The sequence below is a fragment of the Monodon monoceros genome, unplaced genomic scaffold (genome assembly GCF_005190385.1).
Source record: "Monodon monoceros isolate NGI ecotype Baffin Bay Population unplaced genomic scaffold, NGI_Narwhal_1 Super_Scaffold_9, whole genome shotgun sequence".
Classification (NCBI taxonomy): domain Eukaryota; kingdom Metazoa; phylum Chordata; class Mammalia; order Artiodactyla; family Monodontidae; genus Monodon; species Monodon monoceros.
Genome location: NW_021703786.1, coordinates 37,935,357 through 37,959,855, shown reverse-complemented (window position 1 = coordinate 37,959,855; position 24,499 = coordinate 37,935,357). Strand labels below are relative to the sequence as shown.

At 49.4% G+C, this 24,499-nt stretch overlaps 1 protein-coding gene and 1 non-coding gene across 8 annotated transcripts in view; one reads left to right on the top strand and one right to left on the bottom strand.

Annotated features, from left to right (window-relative positions):
- Positions 1–24,499, bottom strand: part of MPRIP (myosin phosphatase Rho interacting protein) — a 129,148-nt gene that overhangs the window by 85,916 nt on the left and 18,733 nt on the right. For all 7 annotated transcript variants that reach the window (XR_003791900.1, XM_029211431.1, XM_029211430.1 and 4 more), the window contains exons 2-3: positions 9,382–9,459; positions 7,403–7,468 (exon numbers count right to left, since the gene is read on the bottom strand). Coding sequence is in view for 6 of the 7 variants with exons in the window: in XM_029211431.1 (XP_029067264.1) it covers positions 7,403–7,468; positions 9,382–9,459 (144 nt within the window). In the remaining variant the exon portion in view is untranslated. The remainder of the gene's footprint in view (positions 1–7,402; positions 7,469–9,381; positions 9,460–24,499) is intronic.
- Positions 18,255–18,327, top strand: TRNAG-CCC. The gene has a single exon. It is a non-coding gene; the product is annotated as a tRNA-Gly (tRNA).

Below are 24,499 nucleotides of genomic sequence, written 5' to 3'. Positions count from 1 at the left end.
AGATGGGCGTTGTTCACACATCCGGCAACACTGGCAAAGCACTTACCACTTCTGCAAATGTTTTTTTAAAAGTTCATTATTTTGGAAAACTAAGTTAATTAAATGGTCGACACAGAAGAGGTGCCTTGCTCATGCAGGCTAGTGGACTGGGCCTTCAGACACCCAGATGATTCTACCTCAGAAGCAGGTCTGTCCAGTCAGGGCATATTCTTCTCTGCAGCTGCGGGGTGGGGTGGGGGGGTGGTGAAGGAGGGGTGGGAGTATCCCACAATTTCAACTAAAGTAGCGCCAGACTGTATCAGTTTTAAAACTTGTATTAAGTTTCTGTGCAGAATTCCACTGAAAGACAGAGGTCTCCCAACCTGTCTGTGACAGCACCGGGAGGCCCAGTGGAACGTGGTGCATCTGCAGGGCCCGGGAAAGGCTTCCGCTCTGTAACAGCCCGCATCTTGCTCACAGGCTAGCGTAAGGATGAGAACACTTCCAAGTTCAAAGCTATTTTTCAAAACTACCAGTTTTACCACGGCAAGCACAGGACTGCAGAAGAGCAGCTGAGCAGAGGAAGGGACGGAAGGAAGCCCAGGTTCACTGTGGGCCCAACACCACCACGAGGTTTCTGTGGAGGGAAATCAGGCAGGGAGAAGGCCCTGCTCAAGGACGCTCAGTCAGAAAGAGAGGAACCAGAGTAAAACCCTTAGTTACTGGACCCCAAACCAACGCTCTCTCCCTACACCCTTCAGTTTCCCGGCACCCTGACACAGCAGGCCTTCCTCTGTGCCCTGGAGGCTGAAACTGCGCGGAAAAGTACGAAGGCTGAAGCCAGGCCAAACACATGACGGGTTTAAAAATAAATCTAAAGACATGAGACTAATCCGTAAAACATCAGACGTGGGGAAGCTTCTGCGCAGCTCGGACCGGCACGGAGCTGAGTACCGTTCCGATTTCTACACATCTCTGAACGTACGTCCACACACCCGGACTGCAGGCCTGAAGCTAGTTTAGTTCAGCGAGCTGGAAGGCACATGAGAACCTCCTAGAGCTGCACAGTCCCGAGGGGTGGGCAGGAGGCCAAGAGCCAGCCTGGCCCTCGGCCAGCGCCACCTCCCACACGGCACGCAGAGCCGCCCATCACTAGACACAGCAGGGGAAGGACCCCGTCATTCTCCCAGAAGGCGTCTCACCAGTTCACAAATCCCAGTTCTGTCACTCATAAGTTGAGTGATGCCACCATCTCTTGGGGCCTCAGTTTCTTCCGTGAAACAGAGTAACAGTATCTGTCAAGCAATACTGATGTGACCATCACGTTAGAGGTCGTGCCTGAAGAACAAACACAGAGCACCGGGCTGAGCATGCGCCCCCTCCCCAACCCTGTGACGAGCAGGATGGTGGCCAAGGCCCCCTCTCTCCTCCTAGAAGACTCCTCTGACTCCCCAGTCATCCACTGCCCTGAAGAGCATGCGCACTGAGGTTGGCTTGGTATTTAACCTTCACGAGTCCACGTGGGTCCCAACAGGCTGCGAGCGTCACCATGAGAGGAACCTTCTTTCGGCCGTGTGTTCTCCCCCCACGGCCCTTTGCTACGGACACGACAGCCACTGTGGTTACCACTGACTCAGACGCATCGGCCTGCCTAGGAAAGCTCCAAGCAAGGGGGAGGAGAGCCAGCGCTTAAAGCAGGGCTTCTCCAATGTCTGTGCTTCTTAAAATCGCAGGAAGTAGTTATTTAAACTGTGGCTACCTGGGCCTTGCCCTCAGGAGGTTCTGAGCAGGGGATGCGATGGGGACTCAGCTGCAGAGGAGCGAGAGAACCTCAAAGACAGTCCCCACTGGCAGCAGGGCCAAGGTGAGTCCTTCCCCATGCTCCCCTGGGGCCCAAATTCATTGAGAATGAAGTAGGCAAACGTCCTGGGATCAAAGCAACCTCCAGGACTTGGTCCTACAGGAAGGAAAATGTAAAGGAGCCAGAACCCTACCCTGTTAGCACTCAGCATCCTCTGAAGAGCGTTCAGACCAAGCCCACCACTTCACATGTGAGCACAGACCCCAAGGGTGACTTCTCAGTCTGGAGCGTCTCCTCCTAGGGGGCTGACAAACCCACAGCTGCCCTTGAACAAGGCACTACCCAAGGGCGAAAAGTGTTCTCCCTACTATGTGTAGGGATGTGAAGCACACTGAAGCCCTTGCAGCATGGCCCCTGTGAAGGCGCAAAGCTCTGGTCTGTCCTGACTTTCTAGGAATCTCAGGGCAGAGGATGGGGGAGACACCCCACACACCTGCCGTGGAAGCATGGGTACAACCTCTACACGCTTCCCACAAAGGAGAGACCCAGGGTCAGTTTGTTTCAAGCAGAAAGAGTTCAACAGCATTAGACCTTCCAGAATTTTGTTTTTTTTTTTTAAATAAGGAGATTCTGGGACTTCCCTGGTGGTCCAGTGGTTAAGACTTCCCACTCCCAATGCAGGGGGCCTGGGTTCAATCCCTGGTCAGGGAACTAGATCTCACATGCCGCAGCTAAGACCCAGCAAAACCAAATTAAATAAATAGACAGATAGATAATTTTTTTAATAAAATAAAATAAAGTAAGGAGATTCTGACATATGCTCTGACATGAATGAACCTTGAGGACATTATGCTAAGTGAAATACGCCAGGCACAGAAGGACAAATACCATATGACCCCACTTACAGGAGGTCCCTAGAGTCCTCAAATCCGTAGAGGCAGGAAGCAGAAGGGTATGTGGTGGGGGCTGGGGGAGGGATGGGGAGTGAGGGCTTAACGGGGACAGAGTTTCAGCCTAGAAGATGGAAGGGGTTCTAGAGAGGGATGGTGGTGATGGCTGCACAGCAATGTGAACGTGCTTAATGCCACTGAACTATAATCTTAAAAATGGCTGGGATTCCCTGGTGGCGCAGTGGTTGAGAGTCTGCCTGCCGATGCAGGGGACGCAGGTTCGTGCCCCGGTCCGGGAGGATCCCACGTGCCGCGGAGCGGCTGGGCCCATGAGCCATGGCCGCTGGGCCTGCGCGTCCGGAGCCTGTGCTCCGCAGTAGGAGAGGCCACAGCAGTGAGAGGCCCACGTACCGCAAAAAACAAAACAAAACAAAAATGGCTAAAATGGTAAATTTTGTTGCACATATTTTACCACAGTTTAAAAGCAAACAACAACAAAACATGTTTTTGCCTGGCTTCCAGGAGGAAAAAGGAAGAGAAGACGAAATCAAGAGACAAGGCTGCCAGAGCTCATCGGACACAGTCCCCCCCGGAGCCCCAGAGCCTCACAGCCCAGCGGCTCCACCTGAAACTCGGGGCCCTGGATCCCCCTCTGGATGAGGAGCTTCTTCAGGAAAGCCTTCTAGTGATCCCAGCACCTTAGCTTTACATCAGTCCCCAAAAGCTCAAGGAAAGTGGCAGAATTTGGTAAACAAACAGGCAGAGCACAGAGGGAGAAACAAAAGCAGAGGAGAGAGAGAGGCAGCAGCCTGGGTTTCTAGATTCTTCACTCTGTCCACTCCTGAAGAAACAGAGGCGCAGCCAAACTATGCAGGCTCCCACTTGTCTGTGAGGCTGCCCTGAGCCCACCTCACCTCGGCCTGCGTTTGGGATTTTTTTTTTCCTTTTTTGGGCAATTTGCCTCTCCTCCACACCCAACGGTTACAGGGTATGTGGGTGTATCGAGAAAGAAATTTCCCAAAAAAGGAAAAGTGACTCCGGGAGGTTAGTCCCATCTCAGAGCCGCCTGGAAGAGAAGGCAACAGTCACCCCTGGAGCCAGACTAGCCTGAGGCCCCAGACCCAGCAGAAGAGCCCATGCAGGAGGGCCCCTCGATACAGCCCTCCAGGCAGGCGCTGACCCAGGGACTGACCCGGGGACTGCAGCCCTCCTCCTCCGGGCCTCCTGGCCACCACGATGCCCCTCTGGGTCCCCACCCTATGCTCTGAAGCGCATTCTCCCTTCTGCTGAGGAACCGCTAAGAGCTTCAATGCAAAACGCACCTAATCCTTCTCCCAGGAGCGCCCAGGTCCCACCTCCTCCCCACGCTGAAACAGAAATCCTGCAGCAACGCATTTACAAAGTTGATTATTTCGACTCAACAAATATTTACGAGGTCTGTGCTACCCAAATCCCAGGTCAGATAATACGAAGGTACCAAAAACGTATCCAAAAACTATCGGGGGCCCAGCACTAAAGAAAAAAGGTACCATCCGGTAGGTAAGATAACATTTAAGCCAATGAAAACAAACAGTAATACTGTATAAAAGTCCAAATAACAATTTGAAACAGATTGTCACTAAGTGTTAAGGTCCCAGCCATAAAACGTTAATTTATTACATGCAATAGATTCGCTGGGGAGGGATGGGGCGGGTGGGGGAAGAGGGAGAGCTAAAGCTAAACTTGGCAGCAGTGGCACGATCAGCAGTGGCTACCGGCTGCTCAGAGCTGCTGCTCTTGGAGACCAACACCAAGATGGGCCTATTATACAGGCACAGAGGTCTGAACTGCCCTGAGCTGCCACAGGAAGCGGTGCCTATCCACTCCCCGGCAGAGAGCCACACAAGCAGTTCTGCTGGCCCTGTGGTCGTCTGATGTGCAAGAACACCCCACAGAAACCCCTCCCCACCAGGAACAGGCCCATTCCTATTCCAGGAGCAGCACGCACCATCCCAGCCAGCAGGCTAACCCTGCCCATCACCTCCCTCACTCCCAGGAAATCTGAGGGGTAGGGCCTTCTGAACCTTTTAAGAACCGGGATGATAGCAAGTCAAAACAATTAAAAAAAAAAAAAAGTAAGCCACGGACCAGGTCACACAGGGTCTCTCAGCCCAGCACTGTGGACTTGGGGCCGGATCACCTTCTGCTGTGGGGCCATCCTGGGCATCACACTCTGTTTCACAGCACCCTGGCCTCCACCCACTAGATGCCAATAGCACCTCTGCACCCTCGTGCAGCTGTGAGACTCAAAGATGACTCCAGACATTGCCGGGCAGCCCCGGGAGGCACAAGGTGCCCAGTTGAGGACCACGGCTCCACTTCTAGGTACTCAGAGAGGAGAATTCTGGCACGGCTGGAACTTGGTTGACAAACAAGTCTGCACGCACGGTGTTCTGCTCCAGGTGGAGGCGGGAGTCTAGGCTTCAGGAAAACTGGCCTCTGGGTTGCAGAGCGGCCACAAAGAACAAGCCCTGACGCAGACCACGGGGTGGGAGAGGCCGCTCCAGCCCCACAAGGAGGAGCCCACCCGCAAGCCCCCACGGCAACGGCCACCAACGCCGACCACTGGGCGGCCGGCACCTGACCGTCCCTCAGCAGCCTCCTCGCGCACACGGCCCGGAGGCTTCCTCAGAACTTCCCCCATGGGGCCTTCCTAACGCAACAGGGAAAACCACGCTGCTCTAAAGGTATTTCAACACAACTGCTACTCTTTCCTGTCACTCACGGAAATGATGCCCCTTCACCTCGGGAGGGCTGTGTCCCTGCACTGCAGTCTGGGCCACAGAGCAGCACTGGTCAGTCTCTTCATCCCCACGGGGATCTGTCAGAGTGACCTGGGCCCATCCCTCCACTCTGGGCACCCCGAACACCCTCTCCGCAGCCCCGGTTTTCCCCGGCTTCCTTCTTCTCCATGGCTGGCACGTCCCACCCCTGCCCGAGCAGCACAGGACGGGCAGGTTGTGGGGAGACCGGAAGGCACAGCCGGGTGTCGCCCACGGCTCACAGTCCCAGTCGTGCAGGAGCAGCTCTCGGACCAGCGTGTGCTGTTCATTTGTGCCCAGCAGCCGCCCTCATGCTCATGCAGCTGAAGAGAACCATGGACTATACCGGACTCCAGCTGGACCTAAAGAAAGATTTCCTGACCAGAAGAATCAGCCTCCAAGCCGAGTCCAGGGAATTCTGTTTTTTGGGCTGGTTCATGGCCCGGCCCAGCCTGGATGTCTTCCAGTGACCTCCAAGGCCCCTTCTCTATGGTTAGTCTTTGCGGGACTTAACAGCAGTCAGACAGGCACAGGGAGGACAAAGTAAACCTCCAGGCAGGTCGGAGCCCACCTCCCGCCCCAGGGTGCCTGCTGACATGACGGTCAAGTCAGGAGAACACAGAGGGCAGTGCTGGGTCACCAAAGGAAATGAGTGTCCAGGTGAATCCGCCCCACTGCTCCTGCCTCTAGTAAATTCTACCACCACCGGTGGTACCAACCCAGTTGCCTCAAACTACTCTGGACCACAGATGTTTCCACGGCAAAAACCCTCTGTGGACCACCCACGCTGTACAAATACGCTCATCAGAAAGAATGAAAAAGAAGAAAATTCTTTTTTTGAAGGAACCAATGAGGCAAAATAGTCAACACAGAACTAGGTATCATACCTATTAATTCCCATTCCTAGATATCATACCCATTAACTTGTCCCACAAACAAAATGGAAAACGCATCACAAAGATTAAGACCCCACATGGAAACGGAAACACCGATGGCCTGGTCACGTATCAGCTGTGATAACCACCGAACATCCAAGTGTCCCAACAGACTACAAGGTGCTGTGCTCACACTTCCAGAACCCTGCTCTCACCCCTGCAGCAAGGAAATGAACTCTGAAAGGGGTGGGGTCAACCTGTCTTACACGATGTGAACAGATGTTCTTGGACAGTCCCAGTTTAACAATGCTGCCCACACAAAGGTACGCACGCACGCACACACACACACACACACACACACACACCAATGGAACAGGAAAAGGCACTCAAAGCTTCCACCTTCAATCCTTTATAAAGCTTGGAACTCAGTCATACTTTAGGATTAGTTTGGACAGACTGATCACCTTTAGAAAAAAGTCAGGAGACAAAATGGGTGGAAAAAGAAAAGCCAGAATATTCTACCTGGTTGGTAAATACTCATTCAGCCCAGGAAACAAACCAGGTGGGTGACAGGACAGGATGGAGCCCGTACACCCTGGCTTAGTGACCAGAACACTAACCCTGTGGCCAGAAGACCTCTGAACATCAAATACGATGAGCGACACCAATTCCAGCAACGGACCTGAGAGGAGCCCTGCACTACGCACGGATCCGCAGGGGTCAGCTGGCACCCGCCCACCCAGGGCAGCCGCACCTGCTCCCGCGGGCCCGCAACCTCCTCCGCTTCTCTATAACCAGGCACTCCTACCACCCTGAACAGAAGTGGCTTCCTCCCTCACCGTGACTCTCACCCGTGGCCACTGAAGGTGCCTCGAGGCAAAGGTCGGGGCTGTGAGGGCTGCTGCAACCAGCTGCCACACGGGCTTCAACATCTCCAGCCTGCTGCGCAGAAGCCGAAGCAAGAGCACACAGCTGCCACAAGGCCGACACCACCGCGACGAAGGGGCCTGGCGAAGGCCAGGGCAGGAGAGGGGAGGGGCGGAGGAGGACACTCACCATCTCATCCAGGGCGTAGCGCAAGAGGCCGTGCTCGTAGAGGATGAAGAACCGGCGCTGCCATTTCTGCAACGGAACACAGAGGGTGTCGGGAGGGTTCTGGCCCGTCTCCACTTGCCGAGCCCCTGCGCCTGACAAGCCTGCCTCTGAGGCACGCTGGCTGCACAGCTTCCATTTCTGGGGCCCAGGGGTAGAAGAACAGTGCCTCGTCAGCCAGGATTGGGCCAGTGGAGAGGCCCAAACCACCCAGTGTGTTCCCAATCACTGAGATTTTAAAAGATGCCTGATCTATTTTAATCTGCAAGCTCCTCAGAAAAAGGAGCAGAGGCAATGTCTGGGTCACCTTTTTGTATTCTTTATGTACCCAGCACAGAGCTCATTACTAATAATGTGTCAATATTAATTTGATGAATTACCTGACATGATATGGGATAACCTGAGAATGCCAAGCACTGATTCCCCACTTTTGAAAAAATCTGGAAAAATGGTATAAAAGGGTTGTTCTAATGACCCACAGGGAGGTTGAAAAAGGGAAAAAGCCAGCCGGGCACCAGTATTCACTGAAGGGGACAGAAGTAACAAAAATCAAAATTGAGGAGGGAGGCCAGTGGGAACAACTCTGACGTCCAGGGAGGGAGTGACCGGCAAAGGGTGCCCCTGCCCCCTCGCTGCCCTCCACCCAAAGTCTAGGCCACCAGGGGCTGATGGAGGTCCAATGGCACTGACAGTGGAATGGAAAGGCCCTTCCTTTTTGTGGGGGGGGGAAATGTCTAGAACGTGAGACTGCTGGTCCCCAAATCCCAAAAATCATCACGAAGATCCGTGACCTATTTTCAACATTTCCAAAAGCCCAACAAAATTCATACTTTTACTGGCAATAAGGCCACAAGAACTAACTAAAATATCATGTCTCTTTGCTTTGGGCCAGAATTATATCATTTGTAATAATGATTTTCCCATCAGAAGCTGGAAATGGCAATTCTGTATGACCTAAATACAAAAGAGGAAAGAGGGCTGCTCCCTGGTTACTGCAGCCACTGGAACACAGTCGCTCTGGCTGTCCTCACGCCTGGGTGGCAGGAACACGGCACTCACATGGCCTTGCAAAGAGGACCTGTAGAGGCTGGGCCACCTGGACTCTTCCCAAGAAATATTTCCAAGGCTCCTATTTGTTGTTTTTAAAATTAAAACCCATTCTGGAAGGAAGCCCAAAGACCCCAGATACAAAGCAAGTTCTGTGGGGTACCAAGGCCCCACCCCAGAGTGTAACATTCAGGCTGGGGGCAGCAGAGACCCAGAGGCAGGGCAGAGGCCCTGGGGAAGGAGGCAGGCGGCAGTACCTGGAGGAAAGCGTGTGGAAAAAGAAAGCATGTTTTAACTGGAGTCAAATCCAAAGGGGCTCCCTGACAGAGGAACAAGCCACTGACCCGGGACGATTCTGGTTTGACCATCTCGCTGCTCCAGCTGAGACCTGGCCAAGCAGTAGCCTGTGTCCAGCAGGACCCACCCGGGGCTAGGTGCCCAGGAGAGATGGGACGCAAGCAAAGCTGGCCCTTAAGGCCTGCCTCCCCTCACTCCTGCTCATCTGCTGAGCTCCCAGCTGGGGAGGAAGGAGGGGAAAGAGGGGGGGGGCTACAGGAAGCAGAACATTGGCCCTGAAAGAACTCGGACCCTAATTAGCATAATGCAAATGTGTGCTGAACTGCCCTTCGGTCTTTTCCATTTAACTGTTTCTAGAGTGGAGCTGACCCACAAAACAGGTAGCACCATGCGAGTGCATCTCTTTTGAATGGAGGGTGAGGCATAATAACTACTGGGACCTGCAAGTTCACCAAATAGGTAGGGGTTCCCTGCTGATCCGCCATCCCAGGATCCACCATTCAATCCCCCATCTCCGTCCTCCACTCGGTCAATCTGCCTTAGGTGGGCCCCTCTCTTGGTGAATTCTCCACCCCAAGAATTCACTCCGATGCCCTTACCCGAGATCGGTGCACTGGGTTATCAAAGTCAGTCCCATCTGGAGCCAGGAGCAGCCAGCCACCATAAATGGGTTTTGCCTGGAGGAGAAAAAGGAGGGCAGGTCATCAGTGGCCTTGGACAGTTTCAACGGTCAAGTTAATGACAAGCTGACAAGCGCTCGCTGGAAAAAGAATCCACCTCTGCTCCACACACTCCATGCATCCCATTCCCCAGCCCCAGGCCAAGTTGCCAAGAGAGATGTTGGAGAGCCTCCTGGCAGGTCTGTAGCATCTGGTGTGGGGAGGAGAATGCAAACCCAGCAGGAGTCTGAAACACTGGAGAATATAGGAACTCCTAACAAACAGATACCTCCCCTCAAGTTTCTGATCAAGCCACCAGGATCAGGGGAAAATGGCATTTTCTTCATAACCATGCGAGTGCCAATATGTGCAGGCACTAGGGATATCATGTGACCAGCACAGTCAAAGCCCCTCATCCTGATGGTACAGAACAGGGCCTGGGAGCAGAGACACTGCTTTAGCGATCATCATTAGCACTGGCCAAAGAATCACCAACTCGCTGGTTGTATGACCCTGGGCTGAAAACCGTTCGAGCTTCTATCTTCCCGTTTGAAAGGTGAGAGTGATGATAATTATATCTACACCTCATGAATCTTATGTGAGGACTGAAGAGACAATCCAAGTAAAACACAGCCCAGCACAGGAATGCAATACAGTGCGGCTACTGGGGAAGAGTCTGGCAGTTCCTCAAAAGGTTAAACTTAGAAATCCCTATGACCCAGAATTCCACTCCTAGGTATATACAACCCCAAGAAAACTGGAAGCAGGTGCTCAAGTAAGAACTTGGACATGACCGTTCACAGCAGCACTGTACACAATAGCCGGAAGGTAGAAACAACCCCAATGTCCACAGCAGATGAACGGATAAAGAAAATGTGGTCCATCCAAACAATGTAATGTCATTCAGAAATAAAAAGGCATGAAGTACTGACACGCTACAACATGGTTGAACCTTTCACTTAAAGACGTTATGCTTTAAGTGAAAGAAGACAGACACAAAAGACCACAAACTGCATGATTCCAGTTATATGAAAGGTCCAAAATAAGGAACTCCACAGAAGCAGAAAGCAGATGAGAGGTAGCCAGGATGTGGAGGGAGCAGGAAATGGGGAGTGGCTGCTAACAGGTATGGGGTTTCTTTGGGGGTGATGAAAATGTTCTGGAATTAGACAGTGGAGTCAGCTGCATGAACTTGTGAGTACGCTAAAAATTACTAAATCGTATGCTTTAAACGAGTGAATTTTGGGACTTCCCTTGTGGTCCAGTGAGTAAGACTCCACACTCCCAATGCAGGGGGGCCAGGTTCGATCCCTGGTCAGGGAACTAGATCCCGCATGCCTGCCACAACTAGGAGTCCACGTGCTGCAACTAAGACCCGGAGCAGCCAAAATAAGCAAGTAAGTAAATAAGTAAATAAATATCTTTTAAAGAGTGAATTTTATGGTGTATGAATTATCTCAAAAATTGCATGAGAAAAAAAAAACCTGAGCACAGCGTGTGGCCTAAAATACTTAATAAATGCTGGCTATTTTTATATTTTTTATATCCAAAGCGTCCCCCTGGCCCCCCAGATACTGGCAGTAGGAGTTCAACAGGAGCTAAAAGATAAAGACAGATACTCAAGACTCCACCTCCCTTTTTTTAGCCATACCCAGCTCCTGAGAAAGGGCTGGGAAAGGCACAACCAGGCCAATGTGTCCATTGCCCTTTGGAGGGCAGCAACACAAATTAAAGCCCAAACCCTCTGCCTGCTATTTACACACATAGACTATCTCCGGGTAAGCCCTAGGGGTCCTCTTAGCATGCTTTTTATTCAACATTTCCAAACTGGGAGGCCCTGTCACACCACCTCATTTTGAAAAGCTGTGTAGTCTGTGACTCACAGAGGGAAGGTCACTTGCCAGAGGTCACAGAGCATGGGGGGTGAGCCTTTTTTCTTGGCTTCTGCAGGGTCCTCAGGCCCCCAGGGGAAGCACTGGCTCTTCCCTGTGAACAGAAAGAAGGGCTTCGGGCAAGGGGTATGGAGTCGGCTGAAGGAAAGAAGCAAGACTGGCGTTGATGAAACATGGGGGGGCTTCCCTGATGGCGCAGTGGTTAAGAATCCGCCTGCCAGCACAGGGGACACGGGTTCGAGCCCTGGTCCGGGAAGATCCCACGTGCCGCGGAGCAACTAAGCCCGCGCACCACAACTACTGAGCCCACATGCCACAACTACTGAAGCCCGCACGCCTAGAGCCCGTGCTCCACAACAAAGAAAAACCACAGCAGTGAGAAGCCTGCGCACCGCAAAGAAGAGTAGCCCCCGTACCGTGCGACTAGAGAAAGCCCACACGCAGCAATGAAGACCCAACACAGCCATAAATAAATAAACAAATTAATTTTTTAAAAAAGATATACTAATGTCTATAGGCAGGAAAAAACATTAAAAAAAGAAAAGAAAGCAAGCAACAGGGGAGTGGGTGCTGGCAGGGGACCAAGAGTTAGAGGGACATGACTCAGAAGGACCATGGGGTGTGTGGAATGAAATGCTGCCTGGGAAAGCAGAAGCAAAGAGAACAGAGGTCTGTTTTCTCAGCAAACACCAGCGGCACCCAGCCATCTCCCAGGCATGCGAGCACACTTGGCCTCTCTCTGCACACAGGACGGAGAGGTCTGTGCTGGGGGACGACCCCATGTGTACCCCGGCCAGGTGACTCCCTCACATGGCCACTGGGCCTGCAGTTCCCTGGCCTGTAAAATCAGGAGGTTAGACCCCAAGACCGTGTCTCCTCCCTTTCTGTCTGGCTTTGATCGTACATCACCCTCCTTGTTTCTGGCTGCAGGGCTTTGGGGCGACTTCACATTATCAGCTACACCTACCTGCCCTTTCCTCAAAAGGGGCAGTGGGAGACCTGCGACTGGCACAAGTCCCTCAGAACCTGGCCCGAAATCAGCATCGTTATTCGCTCAACAAACATCTACTCGGGGAGCCTGCCAGCATCCACCTCACTTGGCCATGACTTCCATATACGGATCACCCCAAAGGGGACCCATCTCAGGTGGGCAGGTCGTCCTAAAAGGTGGGAAGGCTGGGCCAGTAGAGGGCACAGGGCAAGAAACAAGTGCTCTAGCAGCCTGGGAAGTGGGTAACGTTCCACAAGAGCATTTACCAAGGCAAATCCATAGTGACAGAAGGCAGACGGGGGTTGCCCAGGGCAGAGGGGATGGAAGGATTGTGGGGAGTGACAGCCACAGGGTTTCTTTTGGGGATGATGAAAGCATTCTAAACTTGATTGTGATGACAGTTGCACATCTCTGGGAGTATACTAAAACCATCAAATTGTACACTTTAAGTAGGTCAATTGTATATGGTATGTGAAGAATTATCTCAATAAAGCTGTTTAAAAAAAAACATTTACAAAGGCCTATGTAAGGCAGTGGGGAAGCAGAGATAAATAAGCAACTGCTCCTACCTTCATGAGTTCACAGTCCACAGGAAATGTAAACTAATGAGTCCTTCTCCCAAAGCCAAGAAAAGCCAAGTCTAAGCTAAGAAAGCCAAGTCTAGGGAAGCGGGGGCGGGGGAGCGTTGGGGGGGCAGGGATTCACTACGTAAGTTTTCAAGTGACTCTGTGCTCTGCGCCCCGCCCCCCCCAGCCAGATTTGGGAAACTTCAGTCAAAGAGATAGGGACAAAAGTTTCCAAGGACAATGAGCTGGTCCCCTGGTTTGTAGCAAGCGAGCTAGAACATACTAGACAGCATCCAGAGGGAAGCCCAAGGCAGCAGCTCAGGTCTGCTGGGGCCGGGAGTGGGGCAAAGGGCTAACAGGGCAGACTTGGCGTCCACAGCTGGGTGACGAGAACCTCCAGATGTCCAGTGCGCAACGCTAGGGTCGTCAGGGGACAGGAAGGTACCTGCCACCCTGCACTGCCATCCAAGCAAGCAAACAAACAGGGAACAACCAACCTGTGAGAAGGAGGGTGGCCTGGGGCGGAGAGGACTCGCTGGCACGGGCACAGCTAAAGTGAAGACAGAGGCAGGAGCCCGTCCACCAGTGCAGAGCGGCTTGGCTGCCGCCCTCCTTCAACTCATCAGCGCCTGGAACCCCGTCCACAGGCCTGGAGAGCCACACACCAGGACACCCCGCTCTCTCAGGTAACCCCACAGGCATGGAAGGGCGCCCCAGAGGTGCTGCTGCTCCCACTATTTCTCAGACTGTCTAAAAATGTCAACAGCAGACCCAGCCATGCCAGTGAGTCCAGAAACACCCACCACAGCCTCTGTCCCCATGGGAGAGGCTCACAAGCAGACAGAGGTTTTGTAGGGCAGCATTCCTCCCTCTCTTGCCTCATCTTTTCTGGGGCGGGGCGGGGCCTCTGACAGGCCCGAAGGCACCCTCTTCCTGGGAGCCCCCCAAAAACCTGACGTACGAACTGTGGCAACCCCAAAGGCGGCTGGCACAGGAAGTGGGCTCTAGAAACTCTTAATGGTATGTAGTTCTGCTGTTGTTTTCTGGCTGGGCAGCTGGGGTTTTACTTTAAGGGGCAGCGGGGAAAGGAGAAGCAGGTAACTCTTGTCAACACTGAGGACCCAAAAGATGGGACTGAGTTCTGTTTCAGGCAGGCCACCTGGGAAGAAGCACCAGACCTGTGCAGAAGTCACCATCTGAGAGCACCCGCTGAGCCTCTTCCCTTCCGATTAAACTGAGCCATGCCCTGCAAACCCAATAAACCAGAGGCTACGCTTCCGGCTGATCTCTGGGAAGAGACTGCTGGTGGCCTAGGCATTCTCCTCAGCCCAAAGCCCTTCTGAAAATGGTCACTGGAAATTTCTGCTTCAAGATAGGGTAGATGTAATGTTCCCTATGCCTCCCACAAAGTACAAATAAAACCCTGGACACTGTATATAAGACAAACCTAAGAAGACTCGAAAAGATGGAGAGTAGAAGGCAGAGGGGCTGGGAACCTCGAGACCCAAGGAACCATACAGAGGTGTACACCCTGGATTTCTTTCTGCCTCACTGTCCCAGACTGGAGTCTGGAGGAGGGGCAACTTGCAAGTGCCAACAGGCGCAGACCAAAAACACAGAAGCCCCAGTAAAGGCCCTATCTGGCTGAAGAACTGGGGAAGAACAACTTGGCAAGACAGAGAACTCTTAGACAATAACTGTCCTACTCTAGCCAGACACCAAAGAACAGAGAGAGCCACACCCTCACCCCCACCAGCAGAAGCCAGACTTCCCTTTGCCGGCCAAGAGGTGCCCCAGCACCCCTACCAGGGAGGTGTCAGGCAGTCAGGCAGGGAGCTGGGACTTTCAGCCCCACCCAGCAGTAACAGGTCTCCTCCCTCTCCCTCCTGGGACAACGTCGGAGGAGGACACCTGGGAAGCTGAACCCCACACCCTGCGTCAGTAACAAGGGATCTCCTGCCTCAAGTATCAATGGAGCCCAAGTGAGGAGCCAGATTTCTACCTCCACCTAAAAGTAAAAGGCAGCAGCCCTGCTTCCCCTGCTGCAGCAGTGTTAGAAAAAGCCGACTGAAAGAGAAGGAAGGGTCAAACACAACCTGGAGTCACCTAATGTGACACAAAAATGTCCAGATTTCAACTGAAAAATCACCATGATACCAAGAACCAGGAAGGTTGCAAACTGAATGAACGAAGACAGATGCCAACACTGAGGTGACAGGCATGTCACAGTTATCTGATGAAGATTCAAAACAGCCATGCTAAATGGTTCAACAAGAAATTATGAACATGCTTGGAATAAACAAAAAACACAGATAGCCTGAGCAAAGAAACAGAAGCTGTAAGAGCCATACGGAAATTCTGAAACTGAAAAGTACAATGACTGAAATTAAAAGTTCAACGGATGGGCTCAACAGCAGAATGATGGGAACCATGGAATGAATCAGTGAGCTGGAATACAAAAGCACAGAAATTACCCAATCAAGTAACAGAGAAAACAGACTGAAAAAAATAAATAAGAGAAGAACAGAGTCTCAGGGACCTGTGGGACTATAACAAAAGATCTAACATTTGTGTCATCAGAGTCCTGGAAGGAAAGAAGGGTAGGGTACAAATATACTCAGAGAGAGAATAACTGAAAACTTCCCAAACTTGGCAAGAATGGTAACCTATAAATTCAAGAAGCTGAGTGAACTCCAAAGGATAAATCCAAAAAAATCCACACCAAGACACATTAAAACAAATTTCTGAAAACTAAAGCCCAAGAAAAAATCTTGAAAGTAGCCAGAGAAAAACAACAGGTTTTGGATAGGAGAAACCAAATATAATGATTTGGGCTTAACCACGAAGGCCAGAGGGAAGTAGCACAATACTTTTCAGGTCTTAACCACAAAGGCCAGAGGGAAGTAGCACAGTACTTTTCAGGTGCTAAAAGAAAACAACTGTCAACCCAGAATCCTGTAACCAATAAAAATATCTTTAAGGAACAAAAGGGAAATCAAGACATTCTCAGATGAAGGAAAACTAAGAGAAATAGTTAGTAGACCTACATTTACAAAATGGTTACAGGAAGTTCTCTAAACAGAAAGGAAATGATAAAAGAAGGAAACCTGGATCATCATAAAGGAAGCAGGAAACACAGTAAGCAAAACTACCTGTAACCAGGCTTTCCTTGAGTTTTCTAGATTATGCTTGATGAACAAAGCAAAAATTGTAACACTATCTAATGTGGTTCTGAATCATGTAGAGGAAATATTTAAGACACTTACATAGGGAATGGTAAAAGGAGGTAAAGGGAGGTACTCCCTTTACTTGAACTGGTAAAATGACACCACCAACAGACCGTGGTAAGTTATGTATACACAATGAAACTCCTAGAGCAGCCACTAAAAAAAAATCTACACTGAAAAAATCACCATAGATAAATCTTGAAATGTATCGTAAAAAAAAAAAAAGAAATTGTAAAAAAACCCAAAAAGATCAAGCAGGAAGAGAAATAAAAATCAAAGAGGGGTTTCCCTGGTGGCACAGTGGTTAAGAACCCGCCTGCCAATGCAGGGGACATGGGTTCGAGCCCTGGTCCAGGAAGATACCACAGAGCAACTAAGCCCATGTGCCACTACTACTGAGCCTGCGCTCGAGAACCCATAAGCCACAACTACTGAGCCCATGTGCCACAACTACTGAAGCCCATGTGCCTAGAGCCCGTGCTCTGCAACAAGAGAAGCCACCGCAGTGAGAAGCCCACACACCACAACGAAGAGTAGCACCCACTTGCCCCAACTAGAGAAAGCCCTCGTGTATCAATGAAGACCCAATGCAGCCAAAAATAAATAAATAAATTTATTTAAAAAAAAAAAAAGATAACGAAGGACTATTACAAACAATTCTACAAACTTTAACTTGACAACTTAGATGAAACGGACCAACTTCTCAAAAAACACAGACAATCTGAATGACCCTATAACTATTAAAGAAACTAAGTATGTAATTTAAAAATTCCCCAAAAAAGAAATCTCCAGGCTCAGAGGGTTTCATTGGAGAATTCTACCAAATGTCTAAAGAAGAATTAACACCAATTCTACACAGTCTTTTCTAGAAAAAGACAAAGTAAGAAACACTTTCCAATTCATTTTATGAAGACAGTATTAACTAGATATCACAATCAGACACGATACCAAAAAAGGGGACAAAAAAGAACAACTATGGACCAATATCCCTCATGAATATAGATGCAAAAATCAACAAAGAATTAGCAAATAGAAGTCTGCAATATATTTAAAGCATTATACACCATGACCAAGTGGGGTTTATTCCAGGGATGCAAGGCTGGTTTACTATTTAAAAATCAATCAGTGTTATCCACCATAATAACAGGCTGAAGAAGAAAAATTCTGTGGTCACGTCAATTAATGCAGAAAAAGCATCTGACAAAATTCAACACCCATTCATTTAAAAAACAAGAACAACCACAAAACCCCTCAGAAAAGTAGAAATAGAAAAGAACTTCCTCAACTGACAAAGAGCATCTACAAAAAACCTAGAGCTGACATTATACATAATGGTGAAAGACTAAATGCTTCCCCTCTAAGATCAGAAACTAGGCAATGTTGTCCATTCTTAGAACTCTTATTCAACATAGTGCTAGAATATCTAGCCAGTGCAATAAGGCAAATAAAGGAAATAAAAGACACAGCTTGGGAAGAAGAAATAAAGTATTTACAGATGACACAACTGTCTATGTAGAAAATCACAAGGAATCTGTTTTTAAAAAAGAACTCCTAGAACTAGTGAGTTCAACAGGTTATAGTATATAAGATCGGTATATGAAAATCAACTGTATTTCTATGTATTAGTAATGAATATGTGGACACCAAAATTAAAAATAAAATACCACTTGCAATTGTTAAAAAAAAAGAAATACTTAGGTGTAAATCTAACAAAACATGTACAGGAACTGCATGCTGAAAACTACACAATGCTGATGAAAAATCAAAGAAGACATAAATAAATGGGAGAGACATATTGTGTTCATAGACTGGAAGATTCTAAACTCAATTGTCCCCAAACTGAAATATAAGCTTAATTCAATTACTAACAAAAGCTCACGAAGACTTTTTTGCAGATATAGACAAGATTATTCTAAAATTTATATGGAAAGGCAAAGGAACTATTTTTAATTAAAAAGAAGAAGACGGAGGAATCCATCTACCTGATTATAAGATTTATTATATATCCACAGTAATCAAAGCTGTGGTATTAATGGAAAGTTAGACACATAGATTAATGGAACAGACTGGAAAACCCAGAAACAGACCCACACAAATGTGCCCAATTTAACTTTGAACAAAGGTGCTAAAAGGGACTTCCCTGGTGGTCCAGTGGTTAAGACTCCGCACTCCCAATGCAGGGGGCCCAGGTTCGATCCCTGGTCAGGGAACTAGATCCTGCATGCCACAACTAAGACCTGGTGCAACCAAATAAAAAAATAAATATTTTTTTTTAAAAAGATACTCCATGCGTCCACTGCAGGGGGCACAGGTTTGATCCCTGGTTGAGGAACTGAGATCCCACGTGCTGCACGGCGAGGCACTCCCCACCAAAAAAAAAAAACAAACAAAAAAAAACGAAGGTGCTAAAAAATTCAGGGGAGGAGTGACAGTCTTTCAACAAATGGTACTGTAGCAACTGGACATCCATAGGCAAAAAATAAATAAAGCTCAATCCTACACAAAAATTAACTCAAAATGGAGCACACACTTAAATTGGCAATTTGGACCACATTAAAATTTAAAGTATTTGTTTTACAAAAGGCCCTACTAGGAGGGTGAAAAAATAAGAGTGGGATAAAATATTTGCAAACCACATATCTAACAAAGGATTAGTATCTAGAATATATAAAGACCTCTCAAAACTCAATAATAAAAAAAACCAAACAACCCACTTAGGACATGGGCAAAAGACATATGAAAAGATATTTCACAGAAGATATACATATGGCAAATAAATACATGAAAAGATGTTCAACATCATTAGCTATTAGGGAAATGCAAATTAAAACCACATGAGAGGGACTTCCCTGGTGGTGCAGTGGTTAAGAATCCGCCTGCCAATGCAGGGGACACGGGTTCAAGCCCTGGTCCAGGAAAATGCCACAGAGCAACTAAGCCCGTGCACCACAACTACCGAGCCTGCGCTCTAGAGTTCACGAGCCACAACTACTGAAGCCCACATGCCTAGAGCCCGTGCTCTGCCTGCGCACCTCAACGAAGAGCAGTCCCCGCTCGCCACAACTAGAGAAGGCCCACGCGCAGCAACAAAGACCCAACGCAGCCAAAAATAAATAAATAAATTTATTTTTTTTTTAAAAATGAGATACTACTACACACCTATCAGAATGACTAAAATTAAAAATAGTGACAACAGGGCTTCCCTGGTGGCGCAGTGGTTGAGAGCCCGTCTGCCGATGCAGGGGGCACGGGTTCGTGCCCCGGTCCGAGAAGATCCCACATGCCGCGGAGTGGCTGGGCCCATGAGCCATGGCCGCTGAGCCTGCACGTCCAGAGCCTGCGCTCCGCAACGGGAGAGGCCACAACAGTGAGAGGCCTGCGTACCGCAAAAAAAAAAAAAAAAATGGTGACAACACCAAATGCTGACAAGGATGTGAAGAAACTCGTATGTTGCTGGAGGGAATATAAAATGGTACAGCCACTCTGAAAAACAGTTTAGCAGGTTCTTTAAACACTAAACATGCGACTACAACATAATCCAGGAACTGCATTCCTGGGCATTTATTACAGAGAAATAAAAGCTTACACTCACACAAAAACTGTACATGAGTGGCTACTGCATTTTTATCTGTAAAGGCCAAAAAAAACCCTGGAAGCAATGCAGATGTCCTTCAGCGAATGAGTGGTTAAGCCGTGTACACCATGGAATACTAGTAAGCAATAAAAAGGAAACAACTGGTGATGCACACAACCTGGATGAATCTCCAGAGAATTAGGATGAGTGAAAAAAGTCAATCCTTGAAAGGTTACATGATGTATGATTCCACGGATATAACATTCTTGAAATGTGGAATTTCTAGAAATGGAGAACAGATTTGCGGCTGCCAGGAGTTAAGGAGGCAACAGGGGTAGGAGGTGCAGGACGTGTGGTTGTGAGGGACCCTGCGGGGGTGCAAGCACCCTGCATCTTGACTGCAGGGATGTTGAGATCCTGCTGACTGTGACATTGTGCTGTAATTTTACAAGATGTTACCACTGGGAAAAACTGGGGAAAGAGTACACAGGATCTCTCTGGATTGTATCTTACAACTGCATGCAAAACTACAATTATCTCAAAATAAAAAGTTTAATTTAAAAACAGTCTACAGGGCTTCCCTGGTGGCGCAGTGGTTAAGAATCCGCCTGCCAATCAATGCAGGGAACACAGGTTCGAGCCCTGGTCGGGGAAGATCCCACATGTCGCGGAGCAACTAAGCCTGTGCGCCACAACTACTGAGCCTGTGCTCTAGAGCCCACGAGCCACAACTACTGAAGCCCATGTGCCACAACTACTGAAGCCCGTGTGCCTACAGCCCGTGCTCTGCAACAAGAGAAGCCACTGCAATGAGAAGCCCATGTACCACAATGAAGATCCAATGCAGCCAAAAATAGATAAATAAAACAACTAAATTTTAAAAATATATATTTAAAAAAAATCTACAAACAACAAATGCTGGAGAGGATGTGGAGAAAAGGGAACCCTCTTGCACTGTTGGTGGGAATGTAAATTGATACAGTCACTATGGAGAACAGTATGGAGGTTCCTTAAAAAATTAAAAATAGAATTACCATATGACCCAGCAATCCCACTACTGGGCATATATACAGAGAAAATCGTAATTCAAAAAGACACATGCACCCCAATGTTCACTGTAGCACTATTTACAGTAGCCAGGTCATGGAAGCAACCTAAATGCCCATCAACAGACGAATGGATAAAGAAGATGTGGTACATGTATACAGTGGAATATTAGCCATAAAAAGGAATGAAATTGGGTCATTCGTAGAGACGTGGATGGACCTAGAGACTGTCATACAGAGTGAAGTAAGTCTGAAAGAGAGAAACAAATATCGTATTTTAACACATATATGGGGAATCTAGAAAAATGGTACAGATGAACCATTTTGCAAGGCAGAAATTGAGACACAGCTGCAGAGAACAAATGTATGGACACCAAGGGAGGAAAGTGTGTGGGGGGGGATGAACTGGAGACTGGGATTGACATATATATGTTAATATGTATAAAACAGATAACTAATAAGAACCTGCTGTATAAAAAATAAATATAATAAAATTCAAACAAACAAAAAAAACCTGTTACTTCAGAATACTCCCTGCACCCACATACGAGCGTTTACCCCTGGAAGGGGACCCATCGCAGCCCCAGAGCACAGAGGCTCCAGCCACAAAAGCCTCTGCAGTCCAGAGGGGTCATGCCCAGGCAAGGCGGCCCTGCATGGCCCTCAGCTGTGCTGCATGAGCTAGCCTTTCCACCAGCTTCTCCTGAGGCCACAGGCACACAGACATACACCTTCTCTGAGGCCTGTGGACTTGACCATGGCGAGATTCTTCAGCCCCTTTCCCCATCTCCACCCTCCTCAGGCAGATCTGCGTTGCATCAAGGACAGCCTGATGTCTCGACTCAGGCCAAGTGGGCGGGCTGCAGGCAGGTGAAGGAGCAAACACCCTGGCTGGCTTTACACAGCGTGGTCAAGCTGCCACACGGATGCCTCCCAGACACATCCAGGCCTCTGCACACAGCTGCCCGATCACAACCAGCTCCAAGACGTCCAGAACATTACATGCTCGGCTCTCAGTTTCACCGTGCCCATCTGAGGCTCAAAGAGAACAGACATCAGTGACAGATTTCTGCCAGGTGGTGAAGCTCACTTTTCTGTCCCCTCAGATTCACCCGCCCTCAGAGTGCACAGGGCATTGAGAAAGGCAGTCAGACACGTCACACAGTATGGCACCACAGAGGGAGCACCCAAAACTATCCCTGCAGAAATGTGGGCACCACGTTCCGACCCCCCTAACACCCCATCATCCTAAAGGCGCTCTACAGACTGGGGCCCCTCACTTCCAAAGCTGACCCCCCGACACAAACACCTCTACTCCACGGACTAGGGTAATTCCCTGTCCCCTGTGCAGGTCCCCTCAAAATCCCATGCCCAGGGGACTTCCCTGGTAGTCCAGTGGATAAGACTCCGCTCTCCCAATGCAGGGGGCATGGGTTCAGTCCCTGGTCAGGGAACTAGATCCCACATGCATGCCACAACTAAGAGTTCACATGCCACAATAAGGAGCTGCTGAGCCGCAACTAAGGAGCCCATGTGCCGCAACCAAGGAGCCAGCGAACCACAACTAAGGAGCCCGCCTGCCGCAACTAAGACCCAATGCAACCTAAATAAATAAATAAATATTAAATTAAAAAAGAAAAAATCCCACGCCTGGGTCTTCCCTGGTGGTCCAGTGGTTAAGAATCCGCCTTCCAATGCAGGGGACACAGGTCTAACCCCTGGTCAGGGAACTAAGATCCCACATGCCGCGGGACAGCTAAGCCCGTGCACTCTAGAGCCCACATGCCACAACTAGAGAGCCTCAGCACTGCAACTACTGAGCTCACACAACGCAACTACTGAGCCCACGCAGCACAACTAAAGAGAATCCCCGCATGCTGCAACGAAGATCCTGCCTGCCACAACTAAGACCCGATGCAGCCAAATAATTAATAAATAAATAAATATATATATATTTTTAAAACGCACACCCCCTTCAAGTACAGTAACCAACCCAAAGCCAGATGCTTACTGAGAACTTCCTGGGGCTCCTCCTGCTGAGCTGCTCTTACACTTACACCTCCCCGCGGAAAGAAAACCACCTCAGGCCTCTGGGCTTTGCACAGCAGTTCTCTGCGTGGAGGGCTCTTCACCACATCCTGCTGGCAACGGTCTGCTCGCCCCTAAGACCCATCTCCCAGCCCCGCGCCATCTCCATCTCTGCCGTTTCCACACCTTCGCCCAGCGAGGTGCCCAGTACAAAGCAGGGCCGAGTGACTGGGATGAGTCAGTGGACACACTGATGCGTCACCCAACTGCTCCCTGCTTGTTCTCCGGGTGCTGCTGTGAGGGCTCCCGGCCAAGGCTGGGTGAGCCCGGGCCACACCTCTGCCTTCCACACTCAGAGCCCGGTCACCGGGAGGAACCGGTCAGCCCCCGACACTGAGGGACAAACCAGCACACTGAGGAGCACGCAGACAGGCTGACCTCCAACCGTCTTTCTCCCTTTCCTGAATCCAATCCCCAACCAACACCGTGTGCGCCACGCTGGCCTCGACAAAAGGCAGAAACACCACAGGGAAGCCAGCACTCTCGGGGAGCAGCCACGCGGCCACACGTGGCAAGAACCATGGTATTTCCATGCTCCTGCCCCCAGGAATCCCACCAGCCAGAAACGGAGCCTAAAGAAGTAACACAGAGCAACAAACAGCTCCACTCACGACTTGGGAGCAACTTGCTGTCCAACAAGTCAATGGCTAAATGAATGCTGATCTATCAACTCTCTAAAATATTACACAGCAATCAGTTATAATTAATTAATTATAGATAACTATGAGGAAGTCAAGAAACCCTCTAGAGTATGAACCCACAGGACTCCCATCAAGTCAGTGCTCCCCACCCAGAGCTGGGGGCTTCTCTCTGCCTCCTGGGTGACCAGAGCCCTCTGGAAGTGTTCAGCAGAATTTCCCCACAAGCTGCTCTGAAGCTGCAATCACTCAAGGTATCAGAGATAAAAACATGAAACACATATAGTCCCCAAGGGGCATTCAGTCTAGTGAAGGGGACCAGGGATGTCTCCTTCAGGGAACCAAGGCAGGATGTGAAAATGTGGCCTATGATTTAAAAATACAGCAGGACTGAGTAAGACTGGGAGTCAACAAGAAAACAACTATTGTGTTCACTGTTGGGATCATGAACAACTCTTGGGGGTTTTTGTTTGTTTACTTAACATCATTTTTTGTAAACTAATGCTACTATATAGCACTTACCAGATTTTTTGTTTTAATTTATTTATTTATTTATTTTAGTTATTTTTGGCTGCGTTGGGTCTTCGTTGCTGTGCGCGGGCTTTCTCTAGTTGCAGCGAGCGGGGGCTACTCTTTGTTGCAGTGCACCGTCTTCTCATGGTGGTAGCGTCTCTTGTTGCAGAGCACCGGCTCTAGGGTGCACAGGCTTCAGTAAGTTGTGGCTCGCGGGCTCTAGAGCACAGGCTCAATAGTTGTGGTGCATGGGCTCAGTTGCTCAGCAGCATGTGGGATCTTCCCGGACCAGGGCTCAAACCCATGTCTCCTGCATTGGCAGGCAGATTCTTAACCGCTGCACCACCAGGGAAGCCCCTAGATATTATTTTTTAAAAGGAAGGGAAGATGTTTGACTGCCCATGCATGCACGCCTTCTGATACAGCCTTGATCATTCCCGGCAGAAGATGAGGTTAGGGAACCCCTGTACTGCACTCTCCACCAACATGACCTAACAGTTCTGGGTAGTCAGTGTAAAGACCC